The sequence below is a fragment of the Calonectris borealis genome, chromosome 3 (genome assembly GCF_964195595.1).
Source record: "Calonectris borealis chromosome 3, bCalBor7.hap1.2, whole genome shotgun sequence".
Taxonomy (NCBI): Eukaryota; Metazoa; Chordata; class Aves; order Procellariiformes; family Procellariidae; genus Calonectris; species Calonectris borealis.
Genome location: NC_134314.1, coordinates 15,993,315 through 16,006,829, shown reverse-complemented (window position 1 = coordinate 16,006,829; position 13,515 = coordinate 15,993,315). Strand labels below are relative to the sequence as shown.

General features: G+C 40.6%; 1 protein-coding gene across 3 annotated transcripts in view; it reads left to right on the top strand.

The window, feature by feature from the left end:
* The window catches only part of LPIN1 (lipin 1), a 51,999-nt gene that overhangs the window by 13,928 nt on the left and 24,556 nt on the right, over nt 1-13,515 (top strand). For 2 of the 3 annotated variants that reach the window (XR_012672876.1, XM_075145033.1), the window contains exons 5-10: nt 131-250; nt 1,397-1,504; nt 6,288-6,417; nt 8,615-8,921; nt 10,427-10,520; nt 11,855-12,042. Coding sequence is in view for 2 of the 3 variants with exons in the window: in XM_075145033.1 (XP_075001134.1) it covers nt 131-250; nt 1,397-1,504; nt 6,288-6,417; nt 8,615-8,921; nt 10,427-10,520; nt 11,855-12,042 (947 nt within the window). In the remaining variant the exon portion in view is untranslated. The remainder of the gene's footprint in view (nt 1-130; nt 251-1,396; nt 1,505-6,287; nt 6,418-8,614; nt 8,922-10,426; nt 10,521-11,854; nt 12,043-13,515) is intronic. The other variant, XM_075145035.1, reaches the window with a different exon arrangement.

Here is a 13,515-nt window from a genome sequence, read left to right as displayed (position 1 = left end):
TAACTTCTCTATCTCTTTTTAGGTCAGGTTACACTAATTCTCTACAGTAGGATTTTTTTGTTATCTGGAGTATATGACAGTTCAGTAATCAAGTATGGTTTATAAATGTCACATCTTTCCCTATACCTAGGATCCCTGTTCCAGATGTGTTTGTTGATGAAGTATCTGACATAAAGGCTCCTGCAGTTTCTACGTTTTCTCAGTCTGCATCTTACCCTCATTCAGATGGAGAATGGTCACCTCTTCAAAGGTACTTTTTCTGATAGTACAGTTCTAAATAACCTTCGTTTAATTTCTTATATGCTAGTGCAATATGAAGTCTTACTAAAAATTTTGGTATCGAACATGGTCACTGCCAACTACTAGATGAATGCTTTCTGTATTTGAAATCAGGTAGAGTAAAAAAACTTCAGGTTAGCTTTTTTCCTTGATGCAACAAATGCATGCATACAAATGCAGGTCCACAAATTCTGAAGAATATTTGTATCTGTTAATGTTACTGCATATAAACACTGTAGAGAGAACGAACATTTTGTGAAATCTGAATCTTTGCCTGATGCACACAACCTTGTAAGGACCTTAGTGAATACAGATATATAAATCCTTAGTACTTTGGGTGTAATCCTTTCAAACACTTGCAAGATTGGAACTGATCTATAAAAATAAGGTGTTTTTTTTTTTTTTGATGAATAAGAATGAGCTTCTTGTTTCCCTTTCAAAGCCAATCTGTTGAATTGCATAGGTAGATAGACATGAAATATATTTATTGTGTGAAAAGAACACATACAGTACTTTTCTTACTTTTACCTGTATGTGTATTCATGTGCATGTGTATGCCTTTGATGTCAAAGCAGATTAGTTTAGACGTGCTTTCTTGTGTCTGTGGAACACTGTCAAAAAGGGACAATTTTTTGCTTGATGTGCATTGCATTATAATTCAAATGAAGTCTGTGCATGTGTGTGTGCGCATGCACGTGTGCCCCACATCTTCCATGCAGAGTATTGGAGTGGGGCAGTATTCACAAGACATTATCCTAAGTCTAATCTCAATAGACTGCCTCTGTAGTTGAGAGATGGAGGAAGGGAGAGCAAGGAGATGATTTCAGACCAAGGGCTTAATTTGAATTGCGTTCTGAGAGAAACTTTCTCCACGGACTGTAGAGCTTAACGTGATTAGCTTCACCAGTCTGGTGATAGCATGTGTCAATATCCTGCCCCTTCGGTGGCTTTTTGACTGTATGTTCTGTTTGTTTCTTGATTGCAGTATTCTGGATTTTGAAAACTATAGACATAAATTCAGCATTCATGTAGCTAATGCACAAAGAGCTTACGTTAATCAGCACTTGTGAATAATGACACCCTGTTTTTCTTTCTACCAACATGCTGTGCTGTCCAGTAAGCCTATAGATTGCACGGGAGAATTCTCTCTTCTCACTGTTCCAGCAGATGGAGGCCTATCTAACTCTTGTCCTCAACAATCTTCTTACTTTTCTCCTCCAGACAGGTAGAACAGTTGTCCTCCCTCTTTTCTAGGCTGCTCTTTAATCCTTTTAACACATTAATACACTTTAACACACTAATAGTATGTGAACTTCGTTGAACTTATAACTGCACTTATTGCTAACCCAGACACTTTGAAAGAAAGTGACACTGAAAACCACTTCCTCTGCTTACTTCTTTGTGGGCATTGACTGGAGGTAAGTTGCCTTTATGAATCATCCGTTGAATGAGGATGGTGTCCCAGTTTTGGCTGGGATAGAGTTAAATTTCATCCTAGTGCTGTGTTTTGGATTTAGTGTGAGAAGAACGTTGATAACACACTGATGTTTTCATTTGTGCTAAGTACCCTGCTAGTCAAGGACTTTTCAGCTTCCTGTGCACAAGAGACTGGGAGGGAGCATAGCTGGGACAGCTGGCCCAGCTGGCCAACGGGGTATAACATACCATATGATATCATGCTCAGTATATAAATAAGAGACGTGGTCCAGGAAGTAGCAATCACTACTTGGTTATCGGTCAGTGTGGGTGGTGAGCAATTGCATTGCTCATCACTCATTTTGTATATTCTATTATTATTTCCCCCCCCCCTTCCTTTTCTGTTCTATTAAACTGTCTTTATCTCAGCCCATGAATTTTCCTCACTTTTACCTTTCCGATTCTCTCCCTGTCCCACTGTGGCAGGGTGGAGTGAGTGAGCAGCTGCATGGTGTTTGGCTGCCTGCCAGGTTAAACCACAACAGATAGCTAATATAAAATCAGGCCAATGAAAACCTGGGTTAAAACTGAAGTCGATTAAGGTGATAACAAAAAAAAGGAGGAACTTGGCTAGTGAGAACTTACATTCCTCTGAAGATTCACATTTCCATGTGGCTTTTTACAGTCAGTGTATATTTTAATGACATTTTCATTCCATGGTTTTCCTGAGTTGTTTGCTTGTGTGTACATTGCAAAAGTAAAAGCAAAACAAAGGCCTCAGATTAAGTGAGAAAAAAAGATACTGGGAGGAGCCCAGTACCAAAAGACAACCTCTCTTCCCTTGTTCCCTGGTTTGGGGGAGGAGAGGATATTCTGTATATTGGATTGCAGTGGGGGAGCATCTTAGAGAGGAAAGATGACACAACAGGTAAGACATCTTGCCTAAGGTTTAGGAGACCCAGACTTCAGCCTTTGCTGTAGTGTAGGATTCCTCTGACTGTGGACTCTTTTCTACAGAGCTGAAAGTGGATACAGACACTTTTTACGATGTCTTAAATTCAAGATGTCTCACGGTTCTGCAGCCAGGCCCTTTCTCTCCATTAAGTCAGTGCAGAGAAGTCACAGCAACTCAGTTAAAAAATCTAAAGTAGGTGTCTGAATATGACCTCTACAATTCTCTGTTAATGCTGGGGAAGCTTTGAGTAATAAATCAGACTAAATTGCTTATTGCTTATCTCAACATAGATGCCACACTAGGTGCCTACGGCTGTATTGAAACTGATAATCTTGAGGTTTTCTCAGCTTCTAGGTCTGATCTCTTTAACCTGACGATGTTGGAGCACCAAGTCAAGGTGAAATCCTGGGACATTCAAGGCTGTTCTCCTCAGTGTTTTTCATGGGAAGGAAGGGCAGGCGCACAGGTTGGGAGGGAGCAGCGACGTGCTCTGGGCAGCTCCATGAACTTTGCTCTGGAGTTCACCTGTCCTGCAGTCTAGATATACAGCTAAAGTGCTGTAGTAGCTTGTCTGAGTAAGGCCCTCTCTGTGTCTGCAACTGTTTTCCTTTATGTGAAATAAGAAACTCTATTATGGCCATCTCAAAGGAGGTTCAGAGGCTCTTAGCTATTATTGTGACATGTACATGAGGTAGACTTCTTTCCTTCTGACTATCTTTTCCTGGTTTGTTTGGCCTCAGTCAAGACAGGACTCTTTCTTAGGTCACACTGCTGCTGTCTCAAGGCTCTCTTTGCTTGCAGTGGGAAACACTGCAAAGATCAGCGTGGTTTGCTATTGCAGAACTGCCAACTACAGGCCAAGTTCCTTATTCTTTGACATTGGATTATGTTAAGTGCAGTCATAGCTGTTAAGGAATATATAGGACTGTGCAACAAATATTCAGCATTTATGGGATGTGAATCAGATATGCTGATCTAAATGACTGAACTGGGGTTTCCCTTCCTTCTCATGCAGTGTTGTCAGGATGGGGGGCTCTCGTTTGATCTGCAATATGTGCAGCAATCTGTGGAAGGCGAGCAAATTTCATCTGGGCTGGGTCAGTGCCTAACTTAAGGACAGAGGAATTGCAAGGCATAGTTCAGCCCAAGACAAGCGTCTTGGTGGTGTAAGGAATAAAGAACTCATTTTGAGTCTAATCCATGGATGCATTTGCAGGATACTGTCGCTGGGTTACAAATCCTACGTGGTCTTGGTATTCAGCCTTATTGACCCCTAGTGCAAGCATAACATTAATCCAGGATTTAATTTGACCTAACCAAGCTAAAAAAAAATGTAAAGGAATGTGATTGTGAGCTTTATTAGTCTTCAGTCTCATTTTAATTTGGTGGCAATAGTATGAAGTGAATAGCAGCCAAAATAGTCCCAGTGCAGGTAAAGGAGATGACATTTGGCATTACATATGGAAGCAGAACTATACAAACAGGAAGTATACAAACAGGACTGTAGTAGGCATAATTACCATCTGCATCCATAAACTACAGAGATTATTGTTGCTGTTCCAGAAGGATATTAGTAGGAAAGAGTAGCTATTGAGTGTTAAACAACAATACGGCATATGAAGAAAAAAGTAAAGGTATTTCTCTGTAATGGAGAACCAGCTCTCATTGGGAGGCCACCAACCCTACATTAATGTTTGTGGTTGGTGGGAATATAGTCATGGTTCTTGGTGCTGAGTAACAGCCTGGGCTTCTTCCCCACTCATTATGGAAAAGGCGAGGAAAATATGGAATATGGAAAATTATGGAAAAGGCGAGGTTCGCCACCGTCCCAATCAGTGTTCTCACTGCAAAATGCAGAGGTTCTAGCCCAAACTGAAGCAATGCCTGTGTTCTCTCAGGTCGTCTGGCTGGGTAAGTGAACCTGGGCTGAACATACCCCAAAGCCCAGACTGGAGATTTTTCTAAGTAAACAGTAGGTCTTTCGAAAGTTAAAATGTGTGTAGTGCACAGATTAACTTGTGCAGTGACAACACTTCCTTAAATCCAGATGTTTTGGGCTTAAAGCAACAGTAGAAGCATTATTGCCTGCTGAGACTTTTCTGAAGTGCCCAGGCTCCTGATTTCCAAGGTTTCAGTGGGCCCTTGATGCATGGAAAATACTGCAAATCCTACAAACTTGTCAGTGGGAGATGTAGAAGTTGCTGAAAAACCCACCCGGCATTTCTTGAATACTTAGAGCTTGAAAATACTTTTAAAATCACATTGTATTGATTCCTTCATCTGTCAAATGATAGGTTATACCCTAAGGATTAATAAAAATTTGAAATTCTTAGGACTAAAAAAGATCTTCCACAGTTGTATTGCTTATAAATTTTATAGTTTAGTTAGCCACAGATAATTATGTTACCTAAAAAGTTGTAGCATTTGTCCATATTCAAAGTATATCTTACTGCAACATAGAAGAAAACAAGGAAAATGTAGGTAATTAGATTGCTATTTTTTTCAGATGTGAAATTCGCAGATTTTTAAAAGTTGCTTTGTGTTAGTGTGAAGTAATTATTTTCCTGTGACAAATGAATTCCTCACCAGTAGCTCTACAAAACTGCCTTACATTGAAAGATCAAAACTGGTTTGGATATTCAGTTTATCTAGAAGAAGGTAAAGATTAAATCAAACATGAAGAATTTATACTAAATGTAGGAAGCCTTTTGTTTTTGAGAGTGAAGGTAACTCAGTTTGGACCTTTGATTTAGGAATTGTGGATTCTTCTGTTGCTTGTAGTTTTTAAATCAGGATTGTACGAGTATACCAAAGGTGTGCTGTGGCTCAGACAAAAAATAATGGGCTTTGTTCAGGGGGTTCTGGGTGAAATTCTATGACTTGCGTTATGCAGAAAGGCGGACTAGATAATCAGAATTTTTCCTTTTGTACTTGAAATCAGTGAATCATTAATAAATGGCTGACTTGACATCACATTATTGACTTCACCAAATTAAAAATATGCTGCAAAATGATAATTTACTAATTAGTTATTAAAAATTTTATATTGAGTAGTCAGCAAAACAAACAGTTAAATATTTTTGAACTGGAAGGGCTCAAATTCTTTGTAGAGCTCTCCTGCTGGTTTCCCTAAAACATGCATCCAAAGGTAGAACTTAACAAGTTAGTAGAAGGAAGTAATCAACTGGATTCCTTAGACTAATTTATTAGTTAGTCAGGATAAAGTGTCTTGTTGATGCGAGTGAGTAATTTCTGCATTATAACAATAATTTCTCCATTATAACAATACTAACATCTATTAATCTACTGCTACTGGTACCATCCCCATTCTTTTTTTCCACACAGAAAAACAAAAATCCTCCTGAAATGTTCAGGTCCAGTGCTCTTGTTCATCTCTTTCAGCTTATCAAATCCTACTTCTGTGACAGCACTTACTAAAAAATGGATGAAACCTCTGAATGCCAGTCTAAGAGGATCTAGAACTGTTTAAACTGGTTTTCCATCCTTTCACACTTTCAGTTGGCTAATGATTATTTAAATCTTCAATGCTTTGGGTTGGTGGATATCAGTTTGGAAAGTGCTTAGTGCATTGTGGTTACTTTTGGTTTTGTAATATCTTTTGTTTGTTTTTCTTCAGCCCATCAGGTTCACGCCCTCCTACTCCTAAAAGTGACTCAGAATTAGTCAGTAAACCTATGGACAGAAGTGGACTGAAGAATAATCCCCACATGCACTGGGCATGGGGAGAGCTACCCCAGGCTGCAAAGGTATCCAACGTAATTTGTTTAATTCCTGCTAGCATCTATTGTGCTTTAATGGGGCACATATGCTTATTCTATTGCAGACTGCTGAAGGGGAATGGATCCTGTTTTTACATAAAACTGCAATCATAGAATCATAGAATCATAGAATCATACAGGTTGGAAAAGACCTCTAAGATCATCGTGTCCAACCGTCAACCCAACACCACCATGCCCACTACACCATGTCCCTAAGGGCCTCATCTACACGTCTTTTAAATACCTCCAGGGATGGTGACTCCACCACTTCCCTGGGCAGCCTGTTCCAAGGCCTGACCACTCTTTCAGTAAAGAAATTTTTCCTAATGTTCAATCTAAACCTCCCTTGGCACAACTTGATGTTTTATGTAAGAGAATTGCATCTTGCTCCTTAGGAGGTACAGGAAAGTACCTTGTGCTGTGGATGTTCTCAACACCGATGATATACAGCAGAAAATGAAGAAGTACTTGAGACCTAGTCTTGTAAAAGTTAGAAGCTTAAATAACATATAAAATCAAACCCAGTGTCCTTTGGTAAATCATTGAAATTCATAAGTGGTCTTAGGTGGAAATTAGGTGCTTGGTGTTAGCAGTGTGATTCACAAAATTAAAATTGAGTACATAAGCATCCAGAAACACCTGCAGTTCTGTATCTCTGCATGCCTAGATGTGCTGTTCTCTTGGCTGAGCCAGCTGGCTTGGTGCCTGTCCCTTCCCTGAAGCCATTTGGCCCAGTTAGATGGCAGGATGTGTAGCATGCCAGCAGCATTGTCTCCCATGCTGCACAGTAGCCATGTGCAGCTGAGTACACTGCAGGTCAGTCAGGTACTGGCCGGCTCCTTATGATAGCTGTGGAGTCAGAGCATTCATACAGGAAAGGGGAGACTTAGGGCTTACGCCTGCCTCGGGGTGTGAGAAGTAAAGGTCAGGTTCCAGTGGCATACTGCAACTATGGGGGCAGGGATGGTGCAGGGTTTGGCCCCTTCTGTGGAAGGTTGGCTTCTCTGCAGAAAGGACTGTGAGAGTAATGGGGTCAGGAACAGTATAAAGAAACAAAATTCCTGCTTTGCAGTCCAGGATAATGGGTATCCTCCTCAGAAAGAAGGCTTCTGTGTTCTGGTGGTGGCACCAGAATTATAATGGCACTATTATAATTTGTCTTTTATTTGCTGTTGGTAGCCAGTGTCAAAAGCAGGGATGGGAATCCAGAATTCTTAATTCCCTCAGAAGAGCTCTGGCCTCTTCTTTGATAGGCCAAAGATGAGCTGTCCCATCACCTCTGCATTATTCTCCTCCTCATGTATATTACAAGAAAATTGGGAGATATTTTTCTGTGCATAGAGAACTGATTTAAGTGCACAGGTCTAGGCAGGAGTTGCAAATTGGCATTTCCAGTCTAGAATTTAAGGTTTCCTGTTAGTAGATTTGGGTGTTTCATTTTTATCCCAGTCACACAGCCTGCTGTGTATTGCAAATCTTATTCCTGGAGGCTTTTCCCCCTGCAGTCCCTGTCTATGTCCCTAGCCAAGCTATTCAGAGTTGATCTGGCCATACCTGAACTGGGAGTTATGCTTTGAATGCTGTTGATCTTCATGTAAGAGTTTGTTTGCTATGATGTGAAGGTTATAACAGCTATAAAAATGCTGCTGTAGGAATTCAGCTCCCCTCTGTAAGAACACCTCCAGTCCCACACTCAGAGAAGGTCTAGAATTGTTCCTATAAAGTGATATAAAATCTAAATCTGGGGTATAGATGCATGACAGCGTACCCCTGTCCTGGTCCCTGAGAGCCTCCTGATTGTGTAAGGACTCCAGTCTGCGCTCCCTTCTCATGTTTGTCATGATTACCTTCTGAAGAAAAGCTAGGATTTGCGCAGGACGGGAGGAGGGCAGGATGGGAGCTGTGATGTGCTCCCAGGCAGGTGAGTGGAAAACAAAGACTGTAGAGCACATCGCAGAACAAATCTTTCCTGGGTGCAAGATACAGATAAACTTTGCACAAGCAAATGCACAGCACAGAGGTCTTTTGTCCACTGTAGTCTCCACCTCAGTTAGTGGTGGCTTTCTGCTGTAGTTGGTTACCTTGAGAATCTGATTTCATTGGAGTGAACAGAACAGGTTAAACTCTGGCTGTTGCATTTTTTAAGAGCTTTTCTGTATAGCAATCTGTTTATTTTTCCTCACAGACCAGTTCTCTGCTCAAAGCAAAGGAACCCAGCGTGGTGGATGTAAATCCTTCTGAAAGCACTCACTTTCGTGTCATTCAAGGCTCTCCTATAGAGGAGTTTAACACTGTGTCTTCACTACCTGCCCTTGGACAAGCAGATGCAGCAACTGCTGATGAAAGTGAGCCCTTACCAGCTGAGACAAATAAGCCAGAGGTAGAGTCTCCAGGAGCAGCTGTACCGTTGCCTGCCAATGAAGAAATAAAACAAGCTGCAGCTTGCTCAGCGCAACCAGCTGGCAAGACAGATTCCCCTTCCAGAAAGAAAGGTAAAGCTATTGATTCTGGACTTTTATATGTATGATTTTTGTCTTTAAATTTCATGGTGATAAAGCACCTCATTGTCATATAAATTAATCTGTGCCCTGAAGGCACTTTCCGATCTGGAAAGGAATAAGTGTTGGAAAAAAACTTCAAAATCTGAGCTGTGCAGCAGGCTGTTCACTGGAGCCATGTAGTAAGATAGAAGATCCTCCTTGGTCTGGGATTTTTGGCAGCTCTGTGTATATGAGCAAGGCTGCAAAACTTGTTCCAAATTCATCCATATTTGACAGATTCAGAGATTTCACTTTTTGGTACAAGAACACTGTAGATCTGCTGGTTCACCTGCTCTGACTACTTTCTGAGTTGTTACGTGTCACTGGTAATTGTGGAACCTCTCTGCTCTAGTACAAAGTTGTAGTACGTCTTTTGCACAAACAACAGATTTGTCATAAAATAAGGTGCTTCTGTTTCACATGAGCAATTTCAGTTCTGTGTGGTACATGTCCTGTCCTGAATTTGTGAAATACAACTCCATCTGCTTTTCTATTTCTTAATTTCTGGGCTCTATATCCATGATATTTTATAATAAGTGTTACAATCTTCACATGAAATTTATTTGCTTACAAATGTTATGTTTTAGAGCTCTGATTATTGTATAATTATGTAAGCCCTGTATAAGCCTAGTTTGTGCAGCTGCTTTTTAATCAGTAAACATACAAGTTTCTCAGCCACTTCCCCATGCATTCCACTGTCTTTGAAGACAAAAATGACAGTGTTACTCTGCTTACTATTCAGTCTTTACATAACTTTTTTTCTGATTGCTTTTCTGATGTTTGATGTTGGAAATTGGGACAGTGAGAAGTTGTGGGTTTTAGAATGAATTCCAAATTAGGTTTTGGCCTTACAGATGTATCAGCAACAACAGGACAGTGATGGCTCTGTGTGTTGGTACAAGTGAAAGACCTAGGAGGGTTGTCTTGTCCCCTGCAATGGTGCATGTGGACACACAACACATCAGTTGTATGTGCTAAACAGTGAGTTGTCTCCATAACAAGCCAGTTACAGTGTATTAGTGACTATAGTATAGCCTGTTGTGCTATTTCCCTTTTGCAAGGGGGGATTGAAGATTAGTTCTTGGAGATTAAATGCTCTGATTGCCTTACTGTAATAATAAGCCTATGCAAATACTCAGAAAGTCTTCCTTTTGCTGTTTTTCTACAGTGACCACTGACCTCTAATTCCCAGTGGTTTTGTCTGGGATAGGGAGGATTCAGCATGTCTCAAAACTAGTCCTCTGCTGTCCCATATTGTGTATTTGAGTCTGAACAATGTATATGAGCAACTTGTTTTGAAATTTTTGGCAGTGCCATTTTATATAAGTACAGTTCACAAACTGTTATAACTTGTCTGGTTTCTCAATCTTAAAATGAATAGTTAAACAGTAATAGCAGTTCTGGCTTGTTACTCAGAAAATGCTCATTAATAGGCTTATTTGTGCCGTCCCTTACAGACAAACGAAGCCGGCATCTTGGTGCTGATGGTGTCTATTTAGATGACCTCACTGACATGGATCCAGAAGTTGCTGCACTTTATTTCCCCAAGAAGTATAAGTCCTTTGCTTATATTTTTGCTATTTAAAGAGCTCTTGTCACCTTCCAGATTTAGATCAAACTCTTCATTGCCAACCAGATAAGACCTCTTTTTCAGAGTCCAAACAGAAGTGAAGGCAGAAGGAAAATAAAACTGTAGAGAGGAATATTAGAGCTTTTGGAAGGCTCTGGCAGACATTTGGGCCTGAGAAGTGTGCTTGAAACTGATTTTCTATTTTGGTCAATTAAGCATCATATATTGATTGTGGATTGTTATGTAATGTACACTGATGTTTGTGAGTGTTACTCACATGCCCTGAGAGAGCGATTGGCCTTGGGATATATTTATCCCTGTGTCCTTGCTTATTGGCAAAGATATGAAGAACATAACTTGCTGTTAACAGTATTAGCACAAAATGATTCCTCTAATATTGTTCTGCTGTGGGTGATCACCTATAAATATGAATGTTAGAAAATAATTTTTGGAAGACGCATGACAGATTTATTTATGAAAATATTGCACCCTGAACATACAATTTCCAACTTGTTCCGATCTTTACTCAAGCTTTTTATAACATTTATAGTTCTCTTTCCACATCATACTCTAGTCATTTGACTAAAGTAATTCAGCAATAACTAAAGTAGCTTGCATATTTTATTTTTCTTTCTTGCTTGCTTAAACTCAGCTGTTGTAATATTAGCATTTCAATAAAACTGAGAAAGATTAGTAATATGGAGAAAAAAGTTGGACTGAAAATTCCTTTCTCAAATGGATTAATATAAATCTGGAATGGAAAGCAGAGTTTGAGCCTGCACTTTGTAATAGTGATGTCATCTATACACACATTTTAAATGGGTATAATGATTTATTGTTTCTTAAAATTTTAATCCTAGTTTGTATGTAGAGTATTTTATTTGTATATACATGACATATGAATACACAAACATACACATTCTTTGTTTTGGGTTTAGCTATCAGTTTATATAATCAATATAAATTAAATAATAAATGAATATGTTTATTCTTGTTCCTGTGTGGGAATAGTTCTACTAGTATAAACTCTGCTTATAGTAGCATTATTTTGTCTACTAAGATTGTACAGTTTATTGTCTTATTTTTCCTCTCTCTTGTAAATAAGCGAAGCTATAATTATACATGCCTAGTTTAGGCAAGTAAGTAGAAGCAATCTAATATTTGAGGGTACATAAGGCCTATATGACTTTGTTTAAATTTTATGGCAAAACCAAGCAAACTTCTAAACGTGTGTCAGATGTAAACAGTGCTTGTTGAAGGAAGCGAATTTGGGAATAAATACATGAAGACTGAATTCCTGATTTTTCTTTTCCAGTGGGGATAATGTCCAAAGCAAGAACACGAATGACACAGGGCCACGGTCCGCCAGCCAATCTCCACAGTCTGTCGGGAGCTCAGGTGTTGACAGTGGAGTTGAAAGCACCTCGGATGGAATTCGAGATTTGCCCTCCATTGCCATTTCTCTCTGTGGAGGCCTTACGGACAACAAAGAAATAACCAAAGGTACAGAATGACTTTCTGAATTACAGGCATGTAATTCCTGTTCCCCAGGGCTCAGTTTTGGGGTTGGTCCTGTTCAATATCTTTATCAACGATTGGGATGAGGGGATCGAGTGCTCCCTCAGTAAGTTTGCAGATGACACCAAGTTGAGTGGGCGTGTTGATCTGCTGGAGGGTAGGAAGGCTCTGCAGAGGGACCTGGACAGGCTGGATCGATGGGCCGAGGCCAACTGTATGAGGTTCAACAAGGCCAAGTGCCGGGTCCTGCACTTGGGTCACAACAACCCCAGGCAACGCTACAGGCTTGGGGAAGAGTGGCTGGAAAGCTGCCCAGAGGAAAAGGACCTGGGGGTGCTGATTGACAGCCGGCTGAACATGAGCCGGCAGTGTGCCCAGGTGGCCAAGAAGGCCAACGGCATCCTGGCCTGTATCAGAAATAGTGTGGCCAGCAGGAGCAGGGAGGTGATCGTGCCCCTGCACTCAGCACTGATGAGGCCGCACCTCGAATCCTGTGTTCAGTTTTGGGCCCTTCACTACAAGAAGGACATGGAGGTGCTGGAGCGTGTCCAGAGAAGGGCAACGAAGCTGGTGAAGGGCCTGGAGCACAAGTCTTATGAGGAGCGGCTGAGGGAACTGGGACTGTTTAGCCTGGAGAAGAGGAGGCTGAGGGGAGACCTCATTGCGCTCTACAACTACCTGAAAGGAGGTTGTAGCGAGGTGGGTGTTGGTCTCTTCTCCCAAGTAACTAGCGACAGGACGAGAGGAAATGGCCTCAAGTTGCGCCAGGGGAGGTTTAGGCTGGACATTAGGAGAAATTTCTTCACTGAAAGAGTGGTCAGGCCTTGGAACAGGCTGCCCAGGGAAGTGGTGGAGTCACCATCCCTGGAAGTATTTAAAAGACATGTAGATGTGGCGCTTAGGGACATGGTGTAGTGGGCATGGTGGTGTTGGGTTGACGGTTGGACTTGATGATCTTAGAGGTCTTTTCCGACCTTAATGATTCTATGATTCTATGTGCTGTCAGCCGAGTTTTAGCGTCCTAGACTGAGGAAGCAGTGCCCTCCTGCGGCAGTACTCAAGAATGTGTTGAGAAGATAAATACTGTCCCTGTAATGATAAGTTTCCTAGAATTTTTCATATTTAAAATAGTAGACTTATATAGGACTTATAATTTTTAACACATTTCAACAATTCACTGTATACCAAATTTTTTGAAAGTATTTTATTGATATTTTTATTTCCTGATAGTACTACATTTTGTATCACAATAGCGTTAATGGTACTTTTGCCACTTGGTACGGTATATAGCTAGGAAATTCACAGCTGTCAGTGTCCGGAATGAAAAAGGTAGTCTGTAAATGGGGACACTAGGAGGGGGAGTTGGAAACTTTAACCTGAGTTTCTGCTCTACCTCCAATTTCTTGTGTGACTTTTGGATAAATCATTTACAATGCTCTGTGCCTTAAACTTTCAGCT